Below are 16393 nucleotides of genomic sequence, written 5' to 3' on the forward strand. Positions count from 1 at the left end.
TCTGTGAAGAGGGAACTGCTGCCATAAAGGCTATGTGCACACGCTTGCTCTCAATATTTACACACATCTCACTGGCCAATAGTTGGAGCTTTTCAAAATAGCTGCCACTTTATCCTGCTATGATGAAAAGGATTCTGTGTCGAGAGAAGCCAAAAGCCGAGGCTATTCAACTAACAAGTGGTAGTCTCCAAATTGAAAACTCAGCCTTGCTTTCTCTGAGACCGGTTTCCTCTGCTTCGCAGGAAGATAAAAGAAACAAGATTAAAAGAGTCTGAAAAAAGAGACTAAGTGATTTGGAAAGGAAGGGGCAGAAATGAAGGGCAGAGAATGAAAAAGCCTGCAGTAGACATGGCCAGCTGAAGGTTTGGAGGTGAGGAGGAGGTTGGCCAGTGTGCACCCCAGGCATGCGTGGAGGAAAGGTCATCACAGCTAAAATGTTCTGGCCAGAGTAGGAGACGCAGCTGTGATTTCCCACATGATCTCAGCTTTCGGTCAGCTGCTTAAGTGGAATCCACAACACCAAGTTTTGATTATTTCTTGGATTGACTTAGCTCTTGGGTTCTCCTTCTCCACTCTGGAAAGTATGGGTCAGTCAGTGTTTAAGGATTTATATGGCATGTTTGTTTACAAGGTGATTTGGGTCTTACAGTTGGGTCCTGGGTGATGTGGGGCAAGATGACACTGAACGAGTTCTTGTCACTCTGTCAATATTGTACCCAGATGACCTCTGCTACCTGCTGCAGAACATGGCTTAGGAAGCCAGGGCAGGATGACACACGCTCCTGAGCAGCCCTTCCCAGGCCCTCTGGTGGGTGTGTGGGTGTGCAGGTACTCATGAGCTACACCGCCCTCTCCTGGGCAGGTGCTGGTCCCTAGGGGCATTCCCCCACCTTTGTGGCCTCTGGTTTGCCTTCCTCCTGCAACTTTCTGTAGAGCACTGGATCTGGGCCTTAGTGGAAATGTTCACAATTCAGGTAATGGTTCCAAAATGCTGATCAGATGGTGCTCTCCTGCTGTGTGGCCCGTGGGCTATGATGGCTCAGGAGTGTCAACACAGGGGCTTTCCCTCTCTTTCTTTAGCTTCCTTCCTCTCTTTGATCCAGCTGACCTTGAGGAAAATCCAGTAAGCCTGTGGCTTTTGCAGCCTGGGCAGGGCTCTCTACAGTGAGGCATCTATGTGGCTCTTCACACCTGGGTGTTCAGTGTAACTTCCTACTCAGATGGGCCCTTGGCTCTGGCTCTCCAGGATTTGGAGAAAAGCTGCCATGTACATTGCAGGGTGCTTCTTGCCCCCTGAGAAAGCCCTTTCTCAGCTCAGATTTTGGGGTGGGAGACTTCCCCAAGATTTAGAACTTTAAGAACAAAAAAAAAAAAAAAAAACTGACCATGCCAGGCAAAGTCGGATGGTTGTTCACCCTACTGTGACTCGGGTCTCATTGGGAAGGTGCTGCCCATGATACAGAATGGTCAGCTTGAGGGAGAAAGAATAATGATCTTCAAGATGACATCATTGTTTTTCACAGTGATCATAGTCGCCTTCATGGTGTGAGTGGTCCAAGTCTCTGGCTGTTGACTGCTGCCATTGCAGCTCCCAGCTGCCTGATTTGCTTCTGGTTCCATATGAGGGCACGTGCGTCTCTGCTCTAACCACTCAGGTTTCTTCCTAGGATGTCTCCTCTTCTCAAAGATAGGTTTCAGTGCACAACCACCTCCCAGTGATAGCTTCCTCCTTCTTTCAGTCCTTCATTCACAGCAAAGGTAAAAACAACCTTGTGCATCCAGCTGCCTTAGCAGATCTGTGTGAAAGGAATTGTGTCAAGGGGCCTGGAATGCACACCTTGCTTCCTTCTCTCTGTGTGTATGTGTAAACATGCACGTGGCAGTGCTTCGTTCCCTAAGCCTGCAGTAGCCCCTTCCAGGATGCTGGCACTGGGAGAGCCATTCAGAGTAGACAGCTGAATGAAGCCTCATTGTGCCTACAAAAAGCACTGTGCCACAGAGACACAAAAAGGGAGAAGTAACCTTTCAGAATAACTGAAGGACTTGGTTAGAATCCCCACCCCACCCCACCCCACACAGAGGGCATAACAAGCTCCTGCTCTATTCCCCTGGGAGGAAAGGCTGTGGCTTCCATTTGATAAATAGGCAGGTGGGGTGCTGATATCCTGTGAGTTTTCCTGGCAAAACACTCATAGGTCAGCACCTTTGTAATGCCCAGACATCTTATCAGCTCCCGGCCGCCTTGGCAAATGCCCATGAGCCACACTGAGCTCACACAGCACAGGTGCCCTCTTTCCCACTACAGGAATCACAGATGTAGACACATGCATGTCATGCCTCTTGACCTCAACAGGAAGCCCCAAGAACTGATTAGACGTAACGTTGTCAGGAGGTCCCAAGCTAGGGAGGAGTAAAACAAACCTCTTCCTTCTCAGCTGAAGAGAACACCATGTTCCAGGGACTAGGGAACAGAAACCTGTGTCAGCACAGGCCTGACTCCTAAGTACAGTTGCTTCAAACACTGGGCCCCGGTTGCTCATTGTATAAGCCTAGCTATGTGTAGTTAAATTGGAATGGCTTCGAGACAGGCAGTCAAGATATTCCTGTGACAGCTCTCCCACGTTACCTGTTGTCTCTGAAAATGGAGCTGGGATGCAGCATGTCACGAAACCGCTGAGTGAATTCATCCTTGTTTTCAAATGCACTCTAAGCTCTCCAAAAGGCTCCTTCAGTCCCCAGGCAGCTCAGTTTTCCCACATTGTCACTATGTAATTTTCCCTTCATAATGCAGGTCACAGCTCCGAGTTCCCTGAGAACTAGTGTAAGTCCTGTTGGGTGTGGGCCTGTGCTTGCCCAACATGGACTTGCACAACAAGACTCGCCCATCATTGTATCTTCAGCCCCATCAATAGCTGCTGGCATAGAGTGGGCATTGGGTCCCGAGCTGGAAGGCGAATTAAGAGAGTGTGTCTCATTCATAGTGTGCCACACATCTCAGCCCTCCTGCTGCATCCTGCTGTCTATGCACTGAGAGATCACGGCCCATGAGAATCAGTAAAAAATCTTGCCAGATATTCAGTTCAAATTGGAAGTGCACACCTTCCTTTCCTTAGAGGAAATAAAATGACCTTTGGGCATCTCCAATCTTTCTTCCTGGCCTATTTGCACCCTCAACTGAACTAGAGAATTTCCTGCTCTCTTGGCAATTTCTTTTTGGAAAAAAAAAAAGTTGTTCTCCAGCAGCATTCCCCAGGAGTACTGTTCACTTCACCTTTTTCCATGCAGAGAATATTCTCCTTGGCAAGTAAGGAAGAAAAATAAAAGTCAAATATTTTTGTAGCTTTCTGTATTCTCTAGTGACCCCCCCACACACACACACACACCCAGAGAACTTTTCTTTTTGTCTAAACAAAATAATATGAGACTCTTTTAGGGGTCATGAGTTTTGGAGGAGGTTCTGGTGTGTGGCATCCACACTGATCTCTGCTTTGAGACCTTTTCCCATGGGCACTACCTCTCTCCTCCTCGTACACGCTCTTGGCTCCCAGGCTGCTGCTGGCCTGCTGGCCACAAAAGCAGACTCTCACAGTACAACCATCCCTGATAGCAATCTAGCTGACAGTAACCCAGCAATGTAGCCGAAGCCCGAGCTGACATCATTTGCTGTCAATATAAGCTCAACCTTCATTGACAGTTACCTGCCTCCCTAAACTTGCTTCAGTGAAATTCTACCTAGGTCATTTCCAGGCTGTCCTTTTGCAGTTTTCTTTTTTATATATACACAAAAAAAGTGAGCATTACTTTCCTTTCCAAAAATTTTTCCTAACATACTGAGAACTGTTCTAACCCATGTCACACCATCCTATGGTCTTGCAGGTAGTAGACATGACTTCCAGATCTTCTATACTGCCTGTGAGAGCAAAGGATGAGCAGTTGTCTTGCCTCCTCATCTCCCTTATCCTACCATCACCAACTTGACCCGTTCCCACTTATCCCATGTGTCTTGAGAGATTCACCTAGGTAAGGTACCACAATACCCCAGACAGAATGATCTCAGCATCCTAGCATTAGCAAGCTGGGAATGCTCACTCGGCCTGTGGCTCCATGCCAAACCCTCATTACAGATCACTAAACCTGACTCTGGGAAGTGATATAGTCTGCATCTGTAGTGTTCGCCAGAAGCCCATATGCCAAAGGAGAAGCCTAATGGGAGTTCTGGCCATGGTTGGCCAGCTCCTTCTGCCTTCTGCTTCCCTCCTTCAAACGGAATGCATGTACCCAGCCACCCATGCCCTATCCAATGCTGCCTTCGTGATGTGCTTCCATAGACCTACAACCTTGGGCTGATACCTCCAAAACCAAGAGCCACCTCAACCCTTTGCAATGTGTGGGGAAGCGTGCCAGCACAGGAGCACCCTGGAACCCCATGGTGAGCAGGTGTGCTGGCCAGCCCATTGTGCTAGGCACCCTGTGAAATGACCTTGGCTACCTGACAACTCTGTAATGTAGATCTCACTCTACCAGTGGAAGATACAGGGGTTAAAAAAAAAAAATGTGAGCAGCTCTCAAAGCTTCACCCAGCCAAGGTTCAAGTTCGCAATCCACAATGTGTGCTCCTCACACTCACACACATTCTAGTTTTACATTTGGGGATTACTTTGTTAATGAACTTATCCCAAGACTGGGTGGAGGACTTGCTTGAAAGCCTGCCTAGGCTTCACAGCCATTTCTTACTCTGACTTCTATAAAATACAGTTCATCAAGCTCCATTTTTCTTCATTTTTGCATGAAAGATTTTTTTTATCATTTTTTTTTTATTTCAAACATGTTGAAAAGTTGAAATAATTGTGCAAGTTGAAACAATTGTGCAAGCCCCGGGAGCTTTTGATGGAAACTTGAAATATTTGTTTTCTCTCACATCTGTGTCCATCTTCACTGTCTACCCGTCTGCCTACCAGCACACACCCTTTCTTCTCTTGTTGAAACAAGATCCCACTGTGTAGCCCAAGCTGGCACTGAACTCAATGGTCCTCCTGTCTCGGTGTTCAGAATGCTGGGCTTGCAGGCCTGTGACCCTCACACCTGGCTGAGGATTTTATCTGTGTGCAGTAGAAGCACATTGCAAATATTAGCATACTTGACTCCTGGGTGACTTCACCTGCGTGCTACTGGAGTTTGTTTACTTTTTACAGTCATTTTTTTCAGGTAAAAATATACATAGAGTGGCATGCACACATTTAAGGAGCTCAAAGGTCATTTTAGTGGGGCTCCATCTTAACCATTTTGAGATTGGTTTTTGATAAGGATCACAAGAAGAATAAAGCTGAAATAGTATGTATGGAGAGCTTACAGGTGTGCTAGCATGTGTGTATGTGTGTATATGATTCGTAGCTATTCAGACTGCCTGCTTCTGCCTTGGCACAGTTTGTATAGGCTGAGTGGAGAGGGAAGGGTCAGGTACAGTTGGAAGACTGCTAACCCAGAACAGTGGAGGTGAACCGGTAGAATCAAACTAGCCAGGAAGAAAGGGTAAGGCATACCTAGGAGGAAAGCCACAGCTTTTTAAATATCCTCAGTGGGTCTCTGGAAGATTCTTCAACCCGGATTTATCATCCTACCCAAAGCAGCCGAACATTTAGGAAAATGTGACTTCAAAGTAGTTAATCATTGAGCCACAAGGATCATGGTCCCTGAGAGACATCACAGCAGATGTTGAGGCCTGCATCTGACATCTCCTTCCCCAGCAACATCTGAGCTGTAGTGTAGAAAAGGTGCTGACACAGGCCCATTGTCCTTGTTAGGGTTCCTGTGTTGTGATGAAACCGTGACCAGAAGCAACTTGGGGAGGAAAGGGTTTATTTGGCTTACACTTTCACATCACTGTTCATCACTGAAGGAAGTCAGGACAGGAACTCAAACAAGGCAGGAGCCTGGATGTAGGAGCTGATGCTGAGGTCATGGAGGAGTACTGCTTACTGGCATACTTTTCATGGCTTGCCTAGCCTGTTTTCTTATAAGACCCAGGACTACCAGCCCAGGTGTGGCACCACCCACAATGGGCTGGACCCTACCCCGTCAATCACTAAGAAAATCCACTATAAGCTTGCCTCCAGTCTGATCTCATGGATGACTTTTCTCAGTTGAGGTTCCCTCATCTCAGAAGACTATAGCTTATGTCAAGTTGACACAAAACTATCCACCACACCCATAAACTCCTTGTTTGAGAAGCAGAGCTACAGTCCCAGAACACCAGGGCAGCTGGCATGCATAGTGAATATTGAAGAGGAGATCGTGACAAAGAGCAATCCAGAGACCCGTAGGACCTGCTACAGTATTAAGCCTGTACACGTGAGGCTGCAAAGAGAACCACCAAGAAAGACTGGAAGAAGAGAATCTGGAGCTCTCATAGGTTGAGAATAATGCCTTCAAGTCTTCCGAAGCTAGACTCAAATGTCATGTCTTTTGGGCACTGGGTAGACACTCTCATCTCAGCAGTGAGCAACAATTTACATGGCCCTCTACTTCCCCAAAAATCTTTCAAACAGGGATCAAACTACCTCCAATGACCACATCTCAGAACAAAGCTTAAAAATATACATATGAATGTGAAACTATTTAACACTCAAGGCAAAATTGGCACTGTCTGGCATTCAATCAAAAATGATCAGGTAATAAAGTGGAAGGCCAGCCTGCAACATTAGCTACTTAACGTGACTCAGACCTGCCCTATAATGAACCCAGATATTAGAGAACAGTTACTGTAGCTACATCTAAAGAGTACAAATAAAAATTATGTTCATGACTGTAACAGGATTAAATTATAAATTAATAACAAAATGGCCTCAGGAAAATCCCCAAGTATTGAAATAACATAGTTCTAAATAACCCATGGGCAAAAGGAAAAAAAAAAAGGAGAATTAGAAAGTAGTTTGAGGTGATTGTGAATTACATCATGGAAGTGTGGAGTACTGCCAAAGTAGTGTGTTTTCCAGATAATTCCATGGTCCTTTGTCATTCTACAACTGAGTTGGGTTCTTCCCTAGGAAACTAGCAAAAGAGTGAAACTGAAGTCTGAAGTTAGCAGGAAAAAGTAAAGGTCAAAGCAGGAATCAATAAAATAAAAGAGAAAGCTGATTTTAAAAGTTAAACCCATAGCTGGTTCTCTAACAAAACCAACAAACTGGTAAGACTGCCACAGGATATGTCAAGAGAAAAAGATTATTTGTCAATTTTGGGAAGGAGACATAATATCACCCAGATTCTACAGACATCATAAGAGACTATTACCAAAAGGGAATATCACACACAATTTCATGCCATGGGTGTGTTACTTTAAACACACCAACTTCAAACTATGAAAATACAAATGCAAAACTCCAGAAAAAATACATAAGCTGAACAGCTCCAGATCTAGTAAAGAAACTAAATAATAAGCCTTTTACTAAAAGCCTTCACACACACACACACACACACACACACACACACACACACGTGTGTGTACTTCCAAACCTCCTGGATAGCTTTCCCGGTGAGTTCTACAAATGTAACAAGACTTTTAAACACGTTCATCCCGAAAGCTGAGGAGGAGAGCAGGCCCCAACTTCTCCTATGAATCCACTGATTCCTCTACCAGACAAAGATAGATAAGAAAGAAAACAAAATAAAAATGATGGTGTGTGGTAGCCAAGAGAAATGTGTCCTAAGGAATGCAAGGTTGGGTTAACATTTCAAATCCATTCCCTTATGAGCTGTTATTTAAAGTCATCCTAATACATTCCTTTGATGCATTTGACAACAATCGTCATTTCTCATGAAAACTCCATAAAGTAGGAAAAAAGGAATTTCTTCAAACTGATAAAGGCCATCAGTGGAAAGTGGCAGCTAACCCATGCCTGATAGTACAAGATTGAATACTTCCCCAACATCAAAAAGTAAGAAAATGTCTGTTTTCTCTGATTTTCTTCAACACTTATGGAGAAAAAAAAAGAACAGGGTAAAATGGATGCATTTCCATTCATATATAATGCTTACAGAAGTTGTGTTTATAACTGTCTCAAAACATCAGCAAAAGAATTAATAAACAAATAGGATGTAGCCGTACAGTATCTATAGCAATGACAGATATGTGGATTACTGCAGCAGTATAGATGAATTTCAAGACAATTATGCTGAAAACAGCCTGGCCATAATGCTGTATTGTTTGATTGCTATAAAATTCTAGAAAATATAAACACCTCTGTCGTGCTAGATGATTGGTGGCATCTGGGGACTGAAGGGAGTTGAAGGAACTCTTGAAAGTGCTGTTGTGATCTTGCTTGAGGCAGTGGTGCCCGTGGTACATGCATTGTTAAAACATACCAACTTAATCCCAGCACTAGGGGCAGCTGAGACCATTGGACTGTTCACAAGTTAGAGTCTAGCCTGGTCTAAATAATGAGTTCCAGACCAGCTGAGACTACATACTGAGACTTTGTCTCCAATGATGGGTGTGTGTATGTGTGTATGTGTGTGTTCTAGACTCTACAGTGAATTTATTCTGCTGGTTTGGGTTAACAACAGAAACCTGACTAGAGGAGCATGGAGGGCAGGGTCTGGAGTTTGGAGGAAAACACTATCATAAAGTATGGACTCCCTATTCTGTAAGCCTACAACTCTCTGCCTGCCCTGCTGAGCTGTACTGCTGGCTATGCCAGAGTTCTTTATGAGGTACCACCCTTGCCCATTCTCCACCATGGCCCTGGAGCTGACTCTAGCTTCTCCCTAATTCATCCCCTCTCTCAGCTTCCTCGTGGCATATATCTGCATGAGATTCTGATGGCCCTGGCTGTATCTCCTCCTGTACCTTCCAGGTGGTCCCTACTGTACTACCCACTCTTACCTCCAGCCCTCCCCAGCTTTCTCTGTGGCACCTGCAGGCAGGCTCCCTTTCTGAGTTAGAGCGAGGCATCTCTGACCACATCCTGACCTTGTCTCACCTCATCCTCTCCCCAACCCCATGACACCACCTGATTGCATTGGATACAGGTCTCGTCCTAGTCATTGGACCCTCAAATGTCTGTCTTCTCTTTGCATCTTGTCCCAGCACAGAAGAATTGATCTTGGCTGGGGATGGTGGCTATAGCTCCCCCACTCGGCTCCCAACCTCTTCCCTTCTCCCCCCTTTTTTTATTTAATTTTTTTTATTTTACATACCAACCACTGTTTCTCCTCATTCCCCTTCTCCTGTTACCCACCACCTCCCCCATCCCACCCACCCCCCATTCACTCCTCATAAAGAGTAAGGCCTCCCTTGGGTAGTCAACACCAGTTGGCATACCAAGTTGGGACAGGACTAAGCCCCTCCTCCCTGCATCAAGGCTGAGTAAGGCATCCCACCATAGGGAATGGGCTCTAAAATGCCAGTTCATGGACCCAGGATAGGTCCAGGTCCCAAAGCCAGGCCAAACTAGGCCCTCCCTTTTTTTAAAAAAAATTGAAATTTTATTGAAAAAAGCTGATTTTTAGATTTATACTGGAATGCAAAGCACCTATGATAGACAAAATAGTTTTTAAAATAAGAAAGAACAAAGCTGGAGGACATACATTATGTGATATTAAGACTTCTTACATAGATACAGTAAGTGAGGACAGGTAACTACATCAGTGGAGGCAATAGAGTCCAGAAACCAACCCATGCAGATAGTCAGTTGATTTCCAACAGTGTTACTGGGGCAATTTGGAAGAAGAAGGTCACCTCAGACTCACTAAGCCTCGGATCTTCCTGGGAAGGGGAAACAGAAGTGATTTCATGGATGTGCTAGGTCTCATCCCTTCTTAACCAGTAGCTAATGCAGCCCTGTTCCCCCTCATGTCTGCTGGCTCTGGGCAGCTTTCTGCAGGGTTTCTGGAGCCCCACACAAGCCAATCTGCCGTGGGTATCTTACATATGCTTTTGCTTCTGCTAGGGATGGAAGGACAGAAACAGAGCAGGGGCTTTGAGAGCTGTAGGTGTCAGACAGACTGGAGAAGCCCTTCTAAGGAGCCACAGTATGGCCATTGCACAGCTTCATAATTGGCAGCTGTTAGTAGGGCTGCCACATCTCCTTGTTCCCAACCTTCACCAAGGCTGCTCAGAGAGGCCAGCCCCAAAATGTGAAGGCACCAGAGGTCCGAGGGTGCTGAAAGACCTGGGAAGGTGTTCCTGGGCCGACATGAAGACAGAAGAAGTTGAGCCTTCCATGCAAGTGGTCAGAGGACCTGTGCGCTGAGTAGGACTTGCTAAGCTATCTACTTGTGAGCATTTGACCCAAAGGCACTAATTACTTCCAGCTGAATGTCCCTTTTGTCTGTGTCTCTGATTGAATGTCACTGGACTGAAAGCATCTGACTCCAAAGCTGGTCCGTCTGCCTCATCTGTTGTGCCTCTGTCCCTGCAGGGTCATCCTTCACACATTTTCTCCATTGCTATGCCACAGGTGGAAGCAGAGACGTGCCACCCCCTTCATCCACACATGCCACAGGTGTTAGGGGAGTCGTGGGGCTGACAGTGCTACCAATTGTACCCCCACCAAGTCCATGTCTGTTGCTGTGGGAAGAGGCCACTGGCAAATGGCTTCAGGAGCTACAGACAGTGGCTTCCCCCCTCCTGGGAGGTCAGGACAAGGGGATGGCAGGTCCATTGAGGATGAAGTCCAATGCTTTTAGGCCAGAAGCACAACAGTGAGAGTGTAGAATTGTTCCAGGTCTGGACTGGACACTAAGCCCTTGGTAGTCACTATACTCCTCTGGGCCTAGTCACCTCCCAAAGCTACCACCTGGGACTGAGATGTTTAGCTTACGAATAGGAGGAAATATGCTCTTCCAGACATAGTGTGCCCATTATTCTTGAGTTATAGTAGGATTGTTGGGAAGATCCAGCTAAATGGAGACCCACTGAGGGAGCAGGGCCCCCTGCATTCAGGCTAAGGGTAGTAGAAGGGAACTAGAGTGGAGGCTTGAAGGGTTATAGACAGCAGATGGACTGGAGAAGCCCAAGCCCTTGTGAGGGACAACTGAGAAAATATACACAGGACAGCCCAAGGGAGGTACTTCAGAATTAGTAGATATTTGCGGGGAATCCACCTACACCTTGGTCCAAAGCTTCATCAACAAGGCTGCAAAGGGAAAGGATCCCCTGAATGTCCAGGTGACTGAGGTAGAGGCGAGCTTACAGGGCTGCAGGGGATGGGTTACTGATGTCCATGAAGAAAAACAAAATTGGAGCTATATATGCAGGTGGACAGAGGGCCTGTGCATTCAACTCGGCAGGCCTGGCTAAAATAAAACTGTATATGACTTGACTTGAAGCACAACTCACCTCGTCTATATGTAAGAGGCAAAACTCCTGATGATGGTGGACTGATTTGCAGTTCCTTGAACTGATATCCAGATGAGCTAAGACTTGTAGAGTCCACATGATACTCAACACACAGTGGATACACTGGACATAAGCCAGGGACTGGCAACCCAGTGGAAGGAATCTGTTTGTGTCTTTTGAGTTTTTGCTTTGGTTGATGAACTGAAAAGGTAGAGCCTGATGCTGAATTCCCAGTCCAGTCTGTCCAAACTGTGCCCCAGTTTGATACTCCAGGAAAGCAACAATGGTTATTTCATAGAAAATCCATTTCTGTAAAAACATGTTGAAAAGCACTAGAGTCAGTCCCCTAGATCTGGATTTCCTGCTGTTGGGCTGTCAGGAGAGAATTGAACCAGCAGAAGCTGTGTGACCTTTCCTGCTAAATAGAGGATAAACTTGCATGCTCCTTTATCCACACCACAAACTCTGCTCATGCACTTCATATATGTGTTAGTGAGTAAGCCTACTAGGGTTCCTGACTCCAGGTGGCCCTTCCAGCAGAACTGTAGGTGGAGGAACACAGAAAGCAATGAGTATAGTTTTGGGGGAGAGACCTACAAACAAATATCTACAGACTCCACAATGCTTTTTATCTCCCATATAATCACAAGTCATTGCAAGGTTTTAAGTGTATTTGTATTTTGGAAAGGCTCTCTGGAACAGTAAGTAGCATGGCCAGTGGTCTAGATTTCAATGCTCCAACACCCTTTACAAGGATGAGCATGCATATCTCTCTTCTGTACACTTTTGTTGCCCACAGAGACAGTAACTCTACCTGTCTTCACTGCAGGTTCCCTTGCTCGTATGAAGTCCTACCACTGCAGAAACCACCTGTACAGCTCCCAGGATCATCACTAAAGGAATCCAAGTGACAGGAAATGAAACCAACAAGAAGTGGTACTTTCCAGTCTCCAGGCCAACGTGCCCACAGTGGATTTTCGGTGTTCCTGCATAATAGTCAAAGGGGAGATGGTGCTTTGCTGTGTGGCTTGTGTGCCAAGGACATGTGATCTGCCTCTGAATGCTCACAATTGCCAATAAACTGCTCTTGTTGGCAGAGTAATGGGAACACACAGGCTGGAGCCCAACACTCACACTTGATTATAGCCATGGGCACAAAGAATCACGCCTTACATTGATTTTTGGATCTTTGAGACTTTGACCACATACACGCGGTTAAAATCCTTTGTTTAAGATCTTTTGAATTCTAGGTGGACAAAAGCATAAATCAACAGAACCAGTCAGAATCCATCACACGCTACATGATGCTCTGTTTCTGGAGTAAGAAGGGTGATGGAGGAAGGCTGCTACAAGATGACTTTTGCAGGATAGTAAAGCATCAGATTCCTAGTCCTCACACAGTGAAGCCTCACACCTCACAGATGATCTTGGACTGTGATCTGACCAACTAGCTTTTAGAATTCAACTAGTGTTGCCCAGAGTAGGAGCCTTACTGGACCATGTGAGCAGGCCATTCCTGGCTCCTTACAAGGTGGTAGGAAGCAAAGATCAGAACACTGGAAGGGCTGTCCCTTTTTTTATGGCTTGTGTCCCACTTATATAGCTGTCCCCAGTGCCCCCGCAGGCTATGAAGTGCAGCAGGCCACTCTGAAGGAGCCTTGCATGGAGCCTGAGACTTCACCAGTAGCCTTCTGAAATCCTGCAGAGGGCCAAGGAGCAAGGTGTTGGGTACTTATGTGTCACAGAGCGCAGTCCAAATTGTGCTGCATATTCTGTGACTTACAGTTTATCCTGACACACTTCAGCATGGTCCAGCAGCTGCTCTGCTATTATATGACAGTCTTATAGCACATGGTGGGTAGACACCATCTTTAAAGAATTTAAGCTCAGCAGGGAGTTTTGTGGGTTTTTTTTTTCATGTGTCTCTAAAACCTTTTCTTATATGGAGAAAACCAAGACAGCAATAGAAGTCAGAAAAAGTTCATGATACAAAATCTCTGCCTTAGTGAAAAAAAAATACATGAAATCATTTTGCTGTTTCACCCTATTTCAAATCTAGGCATCAGATAGAATGGGAACTTGGTACTGTGTGATTACCATTGCTAAACTTTCTCAGTGAAGCGAGAGCTACCAGCCAATTGCTCTTAGTCACAGCTGTCTGCTCTTTCTCTTAGTGCCACAAATAAATGCAAATCCAATCCTGTAACTGTCGTGTGGATTTCATGCTACAGTGTATGTCCTGCCTGCAAAATGGAGGGATTAATTTATTCTGCCAACAGATATTTCGGCTGCTGTGTTAATCAGCAGTGTTCCATCACTGTGACCAAACACCTGAGGGAAACAGTTTAAAAGGCTATATTTTGGCTCATGGTTTAAGAGACTATGGCCGTGTTGCTACCGCTGTGGTAACACAACACATCATGACCGAAGTATCATGCCCAGAGAGGCCACTGCTCACCTTATAGTGGCATAATACAAAAAAGAGAAGAAGGGACTGCGCTCTTGATATCTCTTTCAGTTGTGTAACATTTCCTTAACTTCCTCTGGGCCTCAGCTCCTGACAGTTCCCTCCCGATAGTGTCATAGGCCAGAGTCCAACTCGTTAATGCGTAGGCCTTTGGGAGCCTTTAAAACTCGAAACTCCAGCTGAATCTTGCTGTATTCCTGTGAGTCTCAGCAAACACCATAGACACGATCATCATCACCACATAGGTTAGACTGTAGAGGAGAGAAAAGAAATCACCAGGAAAAGGGGGCAACAGACTCAAACGGCAGGTAATGGAGACAGGCCTTGGTGTGGGTAAATCACTGAAGGAAAAGCCGTAAACAAGGCAGCGAGAGGAGCGAGTGCAGGGGCCCTAAGGACACAGCCTGGGGAGAGGAGTGAGAAAGGCTGTGGAAGAAGAGGGAAGAGCAGATGAAAGTGTCCGTCTCTCAGGCCTGTAACTCCCAACCCTTCGGGTGCTGGTGAACTGCCTGGAGCCCTTTTCAGGGAAGCTGTGATCCCCCAATCCAACCTGAGGGGTCCAGAGATGGCCCTCAGGGAGCACAGGGACGCCCTGCTCTAGTTAATTTTGCTCACGTGGATCAGTAGGATGCTATATGTGCTTGTGTTCTTCCCCTCAAAGTACATAAACATTCAGGTTTTAAGGTGTGGGATAGAGAATAATCACAGCCTCCCGGTTCATGGTGTGGTCTCTGCTAAGCGTTGCCCCAGTGACTCTTGATTCATCTTCTTAGGAAACCCAAATACCAAAGCATCAACTTCCAGATGAGCAAACGGGAGGCTAAGAAGACTAGATGGGTCCATCATGTGGCTTACATTCTTGCAGCACCCCTCTGTGGCTCCTGTTGCCTGGAGTTAAGGCAGAATTCTCTCCTTGGCCTACCAGACTCATAGGCCCTATCTCTCCTCTCTCCTCCCTCCTCCACATCTAAACAACCCTTCCACTGTTTCCTTTGTCCACGTCCAACCACCCGTTTACTGAGAGTACCCTGAGAGCGTATGTATTTTTTATATTCTTGGAGTATTTCCCCTGCCTGCTATGCCCAGAATCCTCCACTACCCATACCTTTCAAGTGGAGTCTTCAGCTTTGTCCTCGACAACTCCCCCACTCTATCCAACGTGCTCACACCTCCTTGCTCCCACCTTGTCTCATCTCCGCCTCTATTAGCTGTGCTTCCCATACCAAGCTCCTCATCTCTCACTTTCCTGGCTGCAAAGATGAGCCTGGAGGCGAGTAGCAGGAAAGGCTTAGTTCCTTCAAGGAAACCTCAAGAGCCCTAACTCGGGTCATCAGCCTGGCAGGAAGCCTGTAAAGACATCTATCCACTCCCTTCTAGTCATATTGCGTAACACAGAGGCAGAGAGAAAAGGTGAGCAATCTCAAACAAGAAGTAAATGGCTCAGCTCCAGTCATTGCCCAGCCAATTACGAAAAGCATTCCCAAAATATCCCAATGTAGTTCATAAAATCCATGGCATCTATTACCAGATTCTGGCCCACACAGTGCAGTAAAGGTTCAGTGAATGCCTCAGTCTCCTAGGAAAGCACAGATTAGTGGAGATGACCAGAGCTAAGGCTCACATCTTGCCTGAGATTTGTCTGTTTTGCTCCCTGCCTCTGTGTGACACATGATGGCCAGAAAGGAACCTGTAAGATGTCCTTTCAGGCACCCCTGCAGGGCTAGTAGCCTGAAAAAACACTGGCAACTCTTCCCTGATGGATCTAGCTGCTAAAACCTGCTGATAGTTCTCAAGAAGGAAGTTGTTTGTGACTGAATTTAGAAGGCAGGCCCTTTACAGCTTGCCTAACCCATTCAGCTTTCAAAGCTGCCTCTTCAGTGATGGATCCCAGAAGCCCCACTATGAGCATCACTGCTACACAAATAGTGTCCCTTTCTATGCCTCTGGAAAGCGCTTCAACTGCGCTCCTGATCTGGAAGACTGCTGGCTTGTGTGTCCTGCCAGCTCGCCTCACTTGACCATGACCCCACTTTGTTGTGTGTGTGTGTGTGTGTGTGTGTCTGGGCCTTGTGCCTGCACCTCCTGAGTGGCTCACTTCAGTAGTTTCCAAGTCAGAAAGACAAGGAAACATTTGCTAATCACTAAATTCTTCCGTGAGTTTCTCCTTCCAGGGCTGTGGGTATTTGTCCCACTGCTGCTTCTCCATGGCTCCCCCTTACTGCCTCCACATTGCACCAACTTCCTGAAGGTCCAGCTTCTACCCCCTGTGCCTTCCTTATACCTCCAGACCTATATGCAGCCCAGCATTATGGCCACTGGGCTCAATGGGAGCTCCATAGTGCCTGCTGATCAGGCCACCTCCAATGGGTAGCAACTATGCTGTATGTTGTCCATGTTAACTTCTGGGACACATACCTATTGGTTTGGAATCTAAAATATTTAGACAAGAGTATGACATTATTCCTCCATCACAGAAGCCCCAACAAATAGCAGAGTCACTTCCCAAATTAGTAGGATTGATGGCTCCATTGTCCTTTTTCATCCCATGTACATGGGTCAGAAAGGGGAAGAAAGCAAGTGTTTTCTGTCCC

At 46.2% G+C, this 16393-nt stretch overlaps 1 protein-coding gene across 1 annotated transcript in view; it reads left to right on the forward strand.

Moving 5' to 3' along the window:
* The window catches only part of Cobl (cordon-bleu WH2 repeat protein), a 233115-nt gene extending 219574 nt beyond the window's left edge, over positions 1-13541 (forward strand). The window contains exon 15 of the mRNA XM_059275430.1: positions 12165-13541. Coding sequence (XP_059131413.1) covers positions 12165-12182 — 18 coding nt within the window. The 3' untranslated portion in view covers positions 12183-13541. The remainder of the gene's footprint in view (positions 1-12164) is intronic.
* Positions 13542-16393: the final 2852 nt, after the last annotated feature.

Source organism: Peromyscus eremicus, chromosome 10 (genome assembly GCF_949786415.1).
Source record: "Peromyscus eremicus chromosome 10, PerEre_H2_v1, whole genome shotgun sequence".
In the NCBI taxonomy this organism is placed as follows: domain Eukaryota; kingdom Metazoa; phylum Chordata; class Mammalia; order Rodentia; family Cricetidae; genus Peromyscus; species Peromyscus eremicus.